The following is a 14,434-nucleotide window of genomic DNA, read 5'->3' as shown; positions in this document are numbered from 1 at the left end:
CACTGCCCTACTGAAAGGATTTTCACTCCTTGAAAAGGAGTGTGAGAAGAATATATTAAAACCTGTGGGAGACCAGTGGAAGGCATAGTAGAGATGCAAAGCTATGTTTTTTAGAAATTAATGCTCCAGGAAACTGGAGGAAATGTTTGGAAAATATAAAAACTGTTTCCACTTATACCTGCCTTCCTGAAGAAGGAAGCTACTGAAATCTGCTCTTTTTAATCTCTGTTCAAAACTATTGCCCCTAAAAACAGTCTGTTAATCATATTGCTCCAGAATAAAACTGAGTGGCTATGACAGATTGAGTGATGCACCAGTTCCTTCACCCCTTTGGGAAAATGGATCTTGGACTCCCCAAAATGGCCAAGATATCTCCTGAGTAAGGTGAGGGGACATGTGGTAAAGGGAGCAAATCTTTATAAGACAACTATGGTTTTGCAGTTTGCAGTAAAGGCGATGATCCTTGAGTTGTCAAGAGCTGTCTCAAAGGCAACTGCCCTTCCGTGGTTGCACTCGTCTGTTTATGAAGCTAGAAGAAGAAATTGTCTCCGCTGCTCAGGAAACGCTCAGGGCATTTCCTTCCTCTCCAGCTGAGGCTGGACTTGGACATGCTTGTTCTCTCTCTAACCTGCTGATAGCTAGCAGTTATTGCCTGTTTGTTGATACAGAAGAAGTCATTGAGCAGTCTGTGATCCTTTTCTTTATTCCTTGCCTTAGTTGGGCACACGTGGAAACCGCTTACTCTCCCAGCTATAGCTGAGTCAATGTCCTGAGCAGGACCGCCTAGATCACTGCTGAGCTGCTCTTCTCATTCATCTGTGGATATCTCACCTGCCTTTGAAGACATACTCTGCCCCTCATAACCAGGCCATTCAGCTTAGGAAATATATACTGAAAGTCACGGTTCATCTTTAACATTAAATATTAAAACTGGCCACATGCTTCATTTAAATGCTTCATTTGGAACAACAGGCCTTTAAATGCAGCTTTTTTCCCTCCCACACAAAGCTTTTAGAGTTCATTGTGTTCCTGGATCTTTACAACTTGTGAGCAAGGACAGTATCTAAGCAGTTGTGTCTTTCTCAGGAGGCTGCCTTGTGCCCCAGATCATACAGGTAATTTCATACATTCATAGATTCATAGATTTCTAGGTTGGAAAAGACCTTAGAGATCATCGAGTCCAACCATCCCTAATCCCCATTAAACCATATCCCCAAGTAGATCATTCACCCTATTCTTAAACACATCCAGGGATGGGGACTCAACCACCTCCCTGGGCAGCCTATTCCAGTGGCTGACAACCCTTTCAGAGAAGAAATACTTCCTAACATCCAACCTGAATCTCCCCTGACTAAGCTTATACCCATTTCCTCTTGTTCTATCACCCATCACTAATGTAAAGAGCCCTTCCCCTACCTCCCCACCATCTTTTCTCAAGTATTTGTAGGCTGTAATCAGGTCTCCCCTCAGCCTCCTCTTCTCCAGGCTAAACAGCCCCAATTCCCTCAGCCGCTCCTCGTAAGTTTTATTTTCCAGCCCCTTGACCAGTTTAGTCGCCCTTCTTTGGACCTGCTCCAGGAGCTCAATATCTCTCTTAAAGCGAGGGGCCCAAAACTGGACACAATATTCCAGGTGCAGCCTCACCAGTGCCGAGTACAGGGGCAGGATCACTTCCCTATTCCTGCTGGTTACACTATTCTTGATACACGCCAGTATCCCATTGGCCTTTTTGGCCACCTGGGCACACTGCTGGCTCATATCAAGCCAGTAGTCAACCAAGACCCCCAGGTCCTTCTCCGCCAGGCAGCTCTCCAGCCACTCTTCCCTGAGCCTATAGCGATGCTGGGGGTTTTTATAACCCAAGTGAAGGACTCTGCACTTGGCCTTATTAAAGCTCATGCCATTGGCCTCAGCCCAACGATCCAGTCTGTTCAAATCCCTCTGAAGGGCCTCCCTACCCTCGAGCAGATCGACACAGCCTCCCAGCTTGGTGTCGTCCGCAAATTTACTGAGGGTACATTCAATCCCCTCATCCAGGTCATTGATAAAGATGTTAAACAGAACTGGACCCAGCACTGAGCCCTGGGGAACCCCACTGGTGACCGGCCTCCAGCCAGATTGAGCCCCATTTACCACCACTCTTTGGGCCCGGCCATCCAGCCAGTTTTTAACCCGAAGGAGGGTGTGCCTATCCAGGCCAGCAGTTATCAGCTTCTCAACCAGAACACTATGAGAAACTGTATCAAAGGCTTTACTGAGGTCTAGGAAAACTACATCCACAGCCCTTCCCTCGTCAACCAGGCGGGTCACCCTGTCATAGAAGGTGACCAGGTTTGATTGGCAAGACCTGCCTTTCATAAACCCATGTTGACTGGGCTTGATCACCCGGTTAACCTGTATGTGCTCATTAATAGCACTCAAGATAACCTGTTCCATGACTTTGCCCGTCACCGAGGTCAAACTGACAGGCCTGTAGTTCCCCAGATCCTCCTTCCGCCCTTTTTTGTAAATGGGGGTAACATCTGCCAGCCTCCAGTCCAGCGGAACTTCCCCAGTGAGCCAAGACTGCCCAAAGATAAAGGACAGGGGTTTGGCGATGACATCCGCCAGCTCTCTCAGGTCTCTCGGGTGGATACCATCAGGCCCCATAGACTTGTGGGCATCCAGCCGAAGGAGCAGATCCTTGACCCGTTCCTCTTGGGTCACAGGAGCTTCGATTTGCTCTCCCTCCCTGCTCTCAGACACCGAAGGCCAGCTCACCTGGGAACTACTGACCTTATTATTAAAGACTGAGGCAAAGAAGGCATTAAGGACCTCAGCCTTGTCCTCATCCCTAGTGACTAACGTACCCCCTGAGTCCAGTAGGGGCTGGAGGTGATCTTTAGCCCTCCTTTTGTTATTAATGTATTTATAGAAGGACTTTTTGTTGTCCCTTACGGAGCAGGCTAGTCTAAGTTCCAATTGGGCTTTTGCCCCCCTGATTATCTCCCTACATGCCCTAACTTCCTCCCTGTATTGATTCCTGGATGCCTGCCCATTCTTCCAAGACTTATAGACATCCCTTTTTCTTTTGAGATGTTCCCAAATCTCCTTTGTCATCCAAGCTGGTTTTCTACCCCGGCGGCTCGATTTCCGGCACACAGGGACAGCTCGCTCCTGTGCCTCCAGAATTTCCTTTTTGAGTAGTAACCATCCCTCCTGCGCCCCCTTACCCTTGAGAGCTGTCTCCCATTGGACTTTATTAACCAGACTTCTAAAAAGCCCAAAGTCAGCTCTCCCAAAGTCCAGCTTGGCCGTTTTAGTGTTCCTCCTCTTAACTTCCCCTAGAATTGAAAATTCTATTATCTCGTGGTCACTATGCCCCAGGCGTCCTCCAACCTTCACATCTCCCACAAGACCTTCTCTGTTCACAAACAGCAGGTCTAGGGGAGCACCTTCTCTAGTCGGTTCACTGACCAGTTGTGATAGGAAGTTGTCCTCCACACTCTGCAGGAATCGCCTAGACTGTTTCCTGACTGCCATGTTATACTTCCAACAGACATCAGGTAGGTTAAAGTCACCCATAAGGACAACGGCTAGTGAGCGCGAGACTTCCCCAGTTTTTTAAAGAATAGCTCATCAGTCTCACTGTCCTGATAGGGTGGTCTGTAGCAGATTCCCACTACAATATCCGCCTTCATAGGCCCCCCTTTGATTTTCACCCACAGACATTCTACCAAGTCATCCCCAACATTTAACTCTAAACAGTTTAGACCTTCCCTTACATACAGGGCAACTCCACCACCCCTCCTACCTCTCCTATCCCTCCTGAAGAGCTTGTAGCCATCCATGGTAGCGCTCCAATTATACGAGTCATCCCACCATGTTTCAGTGATGGCAACTATGTCATAGTTTCCCCGGATAACAAGGGCTTCCAGTTCCTCTTGTTTATTGCCCATACTGCGTGTGTTCGTATAGAAGCACGTAAGTTGAGCTTTCGACCCCACTGAACCCCTGGGGGGGAAGCTTTATTTCCTGAGCTGTTATTATTGGGTTTTTCTTTTACCTCTAGGCAACTTGTGTGTTGCTCCTGACTACACATATCACCCCCTACTATCACTGAAGCAGCAGGCCGAAGGCACCTTCCTACACTCCTTTCATCAGACAATGGAGGGCCGTCCTCGGCTGTTAATCCTCTAAGTTTCCTCCTGGCTCACAGCACACGCAAGCCAGTGGGAACACTCTCCCCTGATTTCAGTCAGCTTTGCTCCAAGCTGGGTATCGCTTATTCATAGGTGAAGAAGATGTAAGGTGGCTGGACTAGCACACAGGACCGTGACACTGACCCAAACATCCCTGGACGCTCTCGAAAAGGAACAAGTTGAAAGCGTCCCTGGGCTGTAGGACTAACAGCTCAGGAAGGCAGCGACCCCTGGCTTGGGGCTCTGTGTTTTATACGTAGCCTCATATGCTACCTTGACTGTTTGGGAAAGGCAGTGGTGGTGAGTCACCACCTGCATGAATTCAGCTCGGCAGCTCTTAAAAACAAAAGTGGTGACTTTAGCTCGCCAAAGAACTCGTCTTCTTTAGCTCAAAGAGTGCGTTTACTCAGCAAATGAAGATGTGACTTCAGTGCATTGGATGTGTCCATGCTGGCCAACATGGCCTATGAAGATGCAGGGACACACACTCCAGGGCTGTCTGGGTACCCCAGCATGAAGCCAAGGTAGCTTGGACAGCCATTAGCATATCTTCACGCTGCTGCTCAGTCTACCAGAAGAACTAAACCTAGCATAAGGGCATAACTGCCTGTGCTTCCAGCTGTAGTGTGGATGAAGCCAACACTGGTGTCAACTCAGAAACCTCAAACACAGACTGGACATTTGAGGAAGTTGTGACCATTCTGTATTCAGTAGAACGACAGCCCTCCTGTGTTCTAATGACTCATGAGAACTTCAGCAAGGGCTCAAATGTGTGAGGGGCTCATGATTCGGAGCCAACCTGCCCCAGGGGTTATGTGCAACTGTAAGCTGTAGCACACCATGTGCTAAAATTCAAAGTGATGGGGAGGCATGAATCATTTCTGTGTCTCAGCACAGGGACACCATGAGGAAGCATTGCTTTATTCCTCCATAAGATATTTATAACTTATTAAGGTGTGCACCCCTGTGGCCTTCACAAAGATCACACCGTGCTAAGGTAGGAGGGTTACCCTGTCTCAGCCACCCTCTCTCCCCATCCAGCTGACCAGTCTTCTCTGTTACTGCAAATATTAGTTGAACATGGGCATGCGAGGCTGGGGACAGACCCTAGCTCCTCTGCGTGCTGTCTGTGCCAGGGTGTAAGCCCCTGTGACCCTGAATGTAACTAGCTGAGTAAGGGCTGGTAAGAGCTATAGGGATATAGGAGACACTAGATGAGGGACATGGATATCATGAAGTACCTACTGGCTTTTGAACCAGAACTAGCACGTCTCTAAGTTGTAACATCATTGAAAGATCTTGGATGTGATGGTGATTACCTGTGCAAATGTGCCCGTAGGTAACATGGGAAATATCTTTCCTTGTGATCAGGCTCATGGGGATCTTACGCCCAACGTATAGGTATTTAACAGGTTAAATGTGATGTAATGCACACATTGAGGATCAGCAGTTGAAGTGAAAGAAGCAGAGAGGCTCCTGAGAGGCCAGAGGACAACTATCCATCATGTCAGCCCTGCTGAAGTCCATGTAGCCTTGCTGCTTTACAGAAGCTGAGGATCTGGCCTTGCCAGGGCAAACTAAAGGTACACTGTGAAAACAGATGTTAATAGTAACTTCACTTGGCAGGCTCAGGGCAGGAGCCTTATCCCTGGACATTGCCTCTATAATAATTTGATCATTTCCATATCTCCACAGGAAAAATCCTTCTCAGATACAATTGTCTCTTTATGAGATGATCCTGGCCAAGATGCCACAAGGTGACCATGGCAGATAACCTTCCATAAACCTGGAGACATAAAACAAGCCAATGACCTACTATATGGCCATAAATATAAATTTAACGAAGGCAGCACTTATTCATTAGGCAGAAGTCAAGAAATGACTCCCAAGTCCTTCAAAGAAAGTAGATCTGTTAATGTCACTCTCCGAATCCTTTGCCTGATGCCAAAACCAAGGATGATTTCCCAAGTCAGCATGAAATACCAGTGCTTTAAAATTAACACCAGAAAGCTTTCTTACTCCTGATATAGCTCTAGATTGAAATCCAACTTTTTAAAGGGGCACTCAGCTAGTGTTAGGCCCCACATTTAGCTTTTGTCAGAGAATGAAAGGATGGAGGTGGCAGAATGAAACACGTTGTTAAAAATAAATAAAATTGGTTTAAATGGTGTTCTATAAAGAATCCCTCCTGAGATGTCAGTAACCTGGCTACAGTGTCTAGCCAAGACAAATGGTTGTATCGGTGCCCCAGCTGAAAATAGTTTTCAGGGACAGAGGGCTGGAGTCTGCTGTGATGGTCAGGGGTGTAAATCAGGAGAAGCTTCACTGAAACCAGTGGAGGTGGTGAGGAAAAAGGATGATGGTTACCACCTGAGCCATCAAAAGATGCCGTCCATCCCTCTCAGTCAGTATGGGACAGTGTCCCTGTCCTGGCTCGGGGTAAGAGAAAGCCAAGAAAATCTTCTTTCTGAAATCAGCAGAGCCCAGTGCTTCTGAGACACAAAAGCAGGGTCTGGCACATTTTGGGCTGCTAAGACACCCTGGAATTTTGGTGGAAGATGTCAGCAAATCTTATGCCTATATGATATCCTCTTCACCCCCTGCTTCTGATTGCCTGTGTGTTTCCCCACAGACATGCTTTATATCATCTATTTCACTCTATTTTGTGGCTCTGCTCCTTGCATGGCTCTACAAAAAAGTGTTTCAACCTGGATCCACAGCTTTGTTCTCTGCCCTTTCTATTCATTCCTCTCACTATCCAGGAAGTATTGTACACCTCTCTCAAGGAGCTGCAGCTTGTCCACTATCACCTCTGGGAGGGTGGATGGACGAGGTGGAGTACGAGAGTACGATCAAATGGAGTCAGTGCTGTTCAGTCATTGAGGGGAGGGCGGGGGGGCGCAAGTAAAATAATGATAGAAAAAAAATCTATGTGAAGACCGAGATTAAAATAAATAAATAAATAACTGAGTGGGAGGGCTCTATTCACCTTCTCCTTAAATCCAATTTAAATCACTCTCTACAGCCCTAATCTATATCCATAATTATATCATTTCGTACAACAAGCTTGCGAGAGGTCTTAAGAAATTTATGTAGATTAAAATTCATGGGTGCCATAGTACAGATTCCATATTATTAAGATTGATTAGGACAGCTGATGCTGTGATTAAAGAAGCCAGCGTTTACTGTTGTAATTAATTAGGTATTCAGACACAACAATAACTGCAATAACAGAAAGAATGTGCTGATCCAGCAGAAAACAGAGACTGATCCTGTGTTTTATAGTCTCGTTTCACTTAGAGACTAGGCACCACTCGGTCAAAGACATGTTGTCCCACTGTCTCTTCCCCTACATGTCAAAGCAGCCATGACATCCAGGGCATTCGTGCCCTCTGCTCCACCCTGTTAGTCGAAAAAACTCTTTTGCTAGCATACCCAGGTATTGTAGATGCTTCTTGGGACAACAAATTGACCTGCTATGAATTTTGTATAGCTCATCCCTGGAAATCAAGGTTTTCTTTATTATTTTCTTCCAAGCTCCAAGTTCCACCTCCAAGCTCCTTCTCTAGTCAGAGCCCTGCAGAGGTGGGTGCTGTGCAAACACGCGATAGGAGCCATGTGTCTGGCCATGAAGAGCTTCCAGTGGACAAAACAAGAAAGACACAGAAGACTCAGAAATGCGGAGAGGTGGAGGTGGCTGTCCAAGGTGACTAATTCAACAGCAGAATTGGGACCAGACTTCCCTCCCTTTGCCTAAAGCCATAAACACATAAGTCAGGGTCAGGTTTTAAAAGCTATTAAGACACTTAACTTACACTTAACTCTGTATTTTTGGGGAGGTTAGTTTAAGACACCTTTAAAAATAAAGCTCAAGGTCTTAACTCACTTAGCTGCCTCTGAAAACATCAGCGCAGAGCCTGAGGTGTATTTACACCTTCTTCCAGATCAGAGGAGAAAATACTTTGGCCCTGGAAAGGCTCCCACAACTGCCTTAAACAACCTCATTCATTATGGCTCTGCAGCATGATTGTTGGAAGTACATGGCATCATTAAAGTAGCTTAGACTACAATTGAAGATGGCAACTTGTTATTATATTTTTAATGAGTGCATTCCTTCACTTATTTATTTTACCAGTAAAGTGTGGTTTATGGCATGTGGCAGATTGTTACAAATGGGTCAAATAAATGCTTCCTAGTTATAATGACATTTCAGGTGCTCACTGCTGCAGTTTTAGAACTGCTGATACAAAATATGAACAGCAGAGCTCTCACCCGGAGATTTAGGGTGGACAAACACAACACAGCGGAAGATTTCCTACAGCAAGTAACTTAGCCTTGGGGCCACTGAGCCAGGTACATTTCTAGGACATCGTGTATCATAGAATCATAGAATCATAGAATGGTTTGGGTTTGAAGGGACCTCAAAGATCATCTAGTTCCAACCCCCCTGACATGGACAGGGAAACCCTCCACTACACCAGGTTGCCCAAAGCCTCATCCAACCTGGCCTTGAACACTTCCAGGGATGGGGCATCTACAACTTCTCTGGGCAACCTGTTCCAGTGTCTCACCACCCTCAGAGTGAAAAATTTCTTCCTTATATGAAGGAATGTATAATGTATGGATGGTTGTATGTCTGGACTGAATACTGTGGGGCTTGGTTTTCATACTGCACCTTCCACAGGTGCAGGCAGGACGCTTGCTTTCTGTTCTCCTGATTCACCTCCTCTTTAAACTCTTCTTGTCTGACACCTTTCAGGACTGAAATGTCAGGTATGGGGTAAGTTGCTCCCTTTCTCTGCTTGCACCAGTGAAGCCCTGATCTTGCCCAATGCCACTGGATGCTGTCTGTTGTCATTGGGACCAATGCGGGGACTGATTGCCCTGGAGCAGCGGTCTGCCCATCAGCAGTGCTGCTAGCTAATTGACAAGCTAATAGATAAGGCTGTCTTATTAGTATGCCAGAAACTCCTCCCCCACAAAATTAGCTTGGGTAATGATAATAGTTACAGATGGAGTTTGAATCCTGTCTCTGCTGGCAATGAGTGAAATTGGTTACTGCCTGATAGCTCTTTGTCGAGTGAAGGAAAATGAACTAAGGGTCTCGGTTCAGTTCCTAAGACATGAGTTTCTATAGCAGAGGAATTCACCCATAGGGGACACCTGTACTGCCAGTCTCAACGGTGGCTTGGAAACATGTGGGCATAAAGGCTTGGCTGCCCATTCGTACTGACAACTAGTCCTCTCTGGAGAGAGCTGGAACCCAAATAGGGTATGACGCAGAGACTGCTGTCTTGCTAGCCCAGACATACCCACAGTGTAACCAAGGGGAGTGGGGGTATCCCTGCTGTGTCTGCAGAGAGGAGAGAAAGAGCTAGTCCTGGCAGTAGTGGGCTGTCAGAAAGAGAACCACTGCGAGCCTGAGGACAGTAAATGAGGCAACACATTTTGCCCCATCCCTGGAGGTATTGAAGGCCAGGTTGGATGAGACTTTGAGCAACCTGGTCTAGTGGAAGGTGTTCCTGTCTGTGGCAGGAGGGTTGGGACTAGATGATCTTTAAGGTCCCTTCCAACCCAAACCGTTCCATGATTCTATGATTCTATGATTCAATGATTCTATAATGTATTATGAGCACCTAGGGGAACTTTGCTTTTGTTTTCCTCAGCAACCTAAGCCCAGACCAAATGCACTGAAGAACTCAGCATCCTGGAACAGATTTCCTATGTGAGGCTCCGCAAAGCTGCCATACCACTGGATCTATCCCTGGCTCTGATCAAGCTGAACATCCCTTGGCTCAGGAGGAATCAGTTTGTTTGGGCGCTGTTGGATGCTATGGGGTGTATTTCTGCTTCTGTCTAGGGACATCGCTGGGCAAAAGAACACAGAGCAGTGCTTGTGCTTTTCGGGGTGCTCCGCTCTGTGTCTCCTTCCAGTTACCTCGTTTTACTGATCCTTTGGCAGCCAACCCCTTCTCTCTCTTGTTTGCTGCCCTTTGCTCTCCCCATTTTCTCATCTGTCCCTCTCCTTCTCTTCCAAGGAGGCTTTATTTTTGGAGCGAGCATTTTATCCAGTTCCTCACAATGCAATCCAGTAGGGCCAGACCTGTTACCAGAGAGCAGAGCGCTGATGGTGTGAGACACAGCAGAAATCGGTGCAGATGGTCTGCACTGTTGCTGCACATCACTCACTGTTAGAAGAGAGGCACTGGGCTCGGGGTGGCTAAGAAGCTTTGGCAGAAGAGCGTGATCGCTGTTACTATGGCCAGTGTGGAAATGGCAAACACTCTTGCGCCGCTGCAAAGTGACTCACAAGATCACGGCACAATGGATTATGCTCTTTGTCCCCAGTATATGTTGTGACACATTGCCATGTTCAATAGTTCTGCAAGCTGCAAGACTAAAGGGCAGGCATTAATATACAAAAAGGCCACATCTCCAAAGGGACTCACACTAGTGGAAAGGGAAATATTTACTCCCTTGTGATTCTATCCATGTCAAAAAGTGCACTGTGAGACATTATGTACTGGCTGAGCCTGGAGAAGGTGAGAGCAAGACTTGCAAAGGCTATGCCTGCAAGGAGTGATTCTTAGCGCAGCCACATGGATTCGTAGCCTGGAGAGAGCCACAGAAAAAGTGAATTCCTGCAGGTGCTGGGGCTGTGAATGGAGATCTGGTGAGCAAGGACATTCAACCTACTCTCACCTTTGCCCCAAAGCCATGGATGGTTCAGTAGTCTGACTTAAATTATACTGTGTGTGTCCCTGCTTTGGACAAAGGGACTGTTAAAAAAAGAACACAGGGGAAACAGGGAAAACAAAAAGTGAAACTACAGAGTAAAAGCAATTGGTATGGACTTGTTTTTACACTGCAAAGACCGAAAGACTGTGGTGTTCTGGAGGCTTTTAGATGCAGCATCAAAAATATTATAGCTAGACACATAGGTGGACATGTAGACAAACTGCACAATTAATGGGATTTATTTAGGTCTGAATGATGTGGATGTCACGCCTCTACAGATTTTGATTTTCCTGTTTTGCTATTTTCAGGCAGCAAAGAACATTCTGCTACAGGATATGATGGTGTGAACCCACATTTGAGGTTTTTTTGTGGAGTATGAAAGAGTATCTGAGAGTAAAATTCAGGCTTTAAACAATATATGGCAAGTCATAACCACAGTAAGACTATGGTTATGTACATAATACTGCAGCACTCTTGGCCACTTTCAGAATGAGAGATATACCATAAAAGAAAGTTGTTTGGAAGATGCTGCCTTTGGATGGGGACTGACATGTTCTTTTCTTCTCTATAATGTCAGTGCAATTGCATGCTCATCTTCCATATTTTAATTTCTACCCTTGCATTTAGAAACACAGACGTGTAGAACCACAGGGCATTGCCAGTAACAGATGCTACAGAGGAAAGTGCAAAAAATCTCATAATGAACAATGATGGAATAAGCTGCCCAGTGATGAAAATTTCTTTCTAACCCCAAGCAATTAGTGGCTGGCTTATATCATAAAACATGAAGGTTTGTGTCCTTTCTACATTTTTATCCAGTCTAATGTGACTGTGGATGTTCTCATTACCCATATAAATGTCTAATCTTTTTTTTTTTTTTTTTTTTTTTTTTTTGACGCCGCTAAGCTCCAGGCCTCAATAAAGCCTGTGGCAAGAAGTAAAGCTTTGGAGGGTGCATAAATGCTCATGAGAAGGAAGAGAGTAAGACAGTGCAAACACGTGCTGCATCCTACACCCAAACTGCTACAAAGGAACTTGCTTTCAGGGTTTCCTTGCTAGTGGGGATAGGCAGAAGTAAAATGAGAGGTGAGGGTTTGGACTGCCACTGTTCCTTTTACAGCTCTGCTATAACTTAAGGTGTCACGATGTCATGGGGAAGCTGAGCACTGAGAAGGACCAACGTATTGCTGAAGCCACACCGAGATAAATCCAGATTTTACACAAAGCAGACTATTTGGATGTCAGCTTTCCCTGAAGAAAGGATCCTCTCTTCCTGCAGTGAAGTGGAGCAAGGACAACTGTCACCTTTCAGTATGTTGGGCTGTTGGTGTTTGTGCAGCAACTTACTGTGAATTGCTGGCTGAGCAAGTCTCTCCAAAACTCAAAACTGAGAAAATCAGATTAAGGCCATTGACTTTTATATAATCATGGATGAAACACCTAACTGAAAGCTTTCTTTAATTATGGGAATTTTTAGAGATAGTAACAAAAGCTCAAGTAGTTAAGATTCATCTAGAAAGATCATCTTTTCTCTGATATCTGCAGTAATGGATCATGGAATATTAGTTAAAAGGAGCTAGATAAACCAGAAAAAAAGAAAAAGACATAGAAATGGATCACAGAATCATAGAATCATAGAATGGTTTGGGTTGGAAGGAAGTGTGAATAAGCAGAGAGTTGATAGATTGGCAAACAGGTAGAAACTTGGATGGATGGAGAGTTGAACAAATGGCTATATTTGTATAACCTTAAAGACAGGGTGTGGCTGAGCTCACTGAGCCCACTAAGGGCTCCCTCCGATCTTCTGATGCCTCCGCAAGCTTCCAAGAGTTCTCCATCCCTCTAAGCTGCTACAAACATGTATACACATGTCTAACTTTTAACACAGTAAGCCCCTTGATTTCAACTCTGATTAAAGCTGAACTCATGGTTAAATGTTTACAAGGTAGGGAAGTGGGAAATGAAAATTATTTTTTCAATAATCTTGACATTTCTGGTCTTTCCTTTGCTACATTCACAGGTTTTTTTTTTTCAGTGACAATGTCTGAACGGTAACTAGGTAAGACTTTTGAATTTCTATGTTATGTGATATTTTCCCTTGTAGCTCACAAAGTCCCCTGTGATGTTGAATCTTCCAGGTTTTCAGGACTGGCTGAGATCGAAAGGATTTTTTTTCTTAGGGGTTTTGTGGGGTTTTTGGCTGGAGCATCTGACTCAGTGTTTGATTACCTAACAGACTAGATCAATCTATGAGTGCCCCTGGGTGAAATATTCCTTTGCCAGCTGGTGGCTAGGATCAGTTAGTAACATTTACTTAAATTTTTATTGTTATGGTTGTTATTATTAGTATGTGTACAGCAATAGTGCGGAATGTCATCCTAGCAGAAGTAGAGCTTGGAGGAGAGAGCTGTCTCAAATCCTGACGATGCTGAAAAAGTGTAGGTGCACATTAAGGACTTGTAAACTCCTGGGTTCTTGGTGAATGCAGACTCAGAGTGTCTATATGTTTCTAAGTACAGTATAGAGGTAGGTATGTGTCCCCCAACTTCTCTCATTTATTCGTAACTGCTACAGCAAGCAAAATCACCCCTCCCGTACCGGCATCTTTTGAGCTAGTTGCAGTCTATGAAACCCAGCAGCAGCTCACTTGTGGTGTGCCACAAAAGGGTGCAGCTGAGCCCATTCTGTGGCTGTATTAAAGGAGCTTCAGTCTCCAGGCCTGGTAAGGCAACAGGATTTGGATGTAGTGAGCGTTTTGGAGATCAGCACTTGCTGCCTGCACATACGGTCTGAAATATGGAGTAGTTTGGGTCAGCAGCAATGTGGACCCTCTGGAATCGTCCTCCCAGAGCCATCCGGCTGCAAGGGAATCCCAGTAGGAGATACCAACAGTGGGTGCTAGGAGATGCAAACAGGCTTGGGACAGCACTCTCAAGGCTATCCAGGAGCAAGACCCTTGGGAGTATAGCTAGGACATCTGCCAGCATGAACTGCTCAGTTTCAGATCAAATTTTAGCTAAAGTGAAACATGCTGGCTGTCCTGATTGTATTCACCAGACAAGTTATCCAGCAGATGAGCACTTAATTCTTCAGCATAAAAATGTGCCCCCTCCAACATGCCCTTGATGTCTATTGTCCAGATTTATGTGTGTAACGACTGTAGCTGTGTAAGACCCAACCACACCAATGCTAGAGTGAGCCTTGATGTTGGGAGATATAATCCTGCTGAGACAACTCATGCCAGACAAAGTCTGTGGATGTGGACAATCGCCCTCAGACTGAAGGAATATGTTGTGAGCACAGCATTGGTCTGGCTTACCTGGGTAAGGGTGAATGCCATTAGCAAACACGGCTTCTGCAGCGGGCTGCCCATTAGCCTGCGGCGGGAGGCCAGTGAAACCATTCACCCCAATTGGAGATGGGATGCTAGGCACAGCTGGTGCAGTTATGCCAGGAGGCGTGCTTCCACCTGCAAGTGGCAAGGACACAAAATCAGAGCTGGTGAGTACTGGAAG

The 14,434-nt window shown here is 45.7% G+C and overlaps 1 protein-coding gene across 50 annotated transcripts in view; it reads right to left on the bottom strand.

The window, feature by feature from the left end:
• Positions 1 to 14,434, bottom strand: part of CELF4 (CUGBP Elav-like family member 4) — a 724,170-nt gene that overhangs the window by 32,570 nt on the left and 677,166 nt on the right. For all 50 annotated transcript variants that reach the window (XM_086629112.1, XM_086629073.1, XM_086629095.1 and 47 more), the window contains one exon: positions 14,239 to 14,388. In XM_086629112.1, coding sequence (XP_086485238.1) covers positions 14,239 to 14,388 — 150 coding nt within the window. The remainder of the gene's footprint in view (positions 1 to 14,238; positions 14,389 to 14,434) is intronic.

Source organism: Tauraco erythrolophus, chromosome Z, assembly GCF_009769465.1.
Source record: "Tauraco erythrolophus isolate bTauEry1 chromosome Z, bTauEry1.pri, whole genome shotgun sequence".
In the NCBI taxonomy this organism is placed as follows: Eukaryota; Metazoa; Chordata; class Aves; order Musophagiformes; family Musophagidae; genus Tauraco; species Tauraco erythrolophus.
The sequence above is the reverse complement of the archived record's forward strand: the minus strand, read 5'-3'. Positions and strand labels throughout refer to the sequence as shown.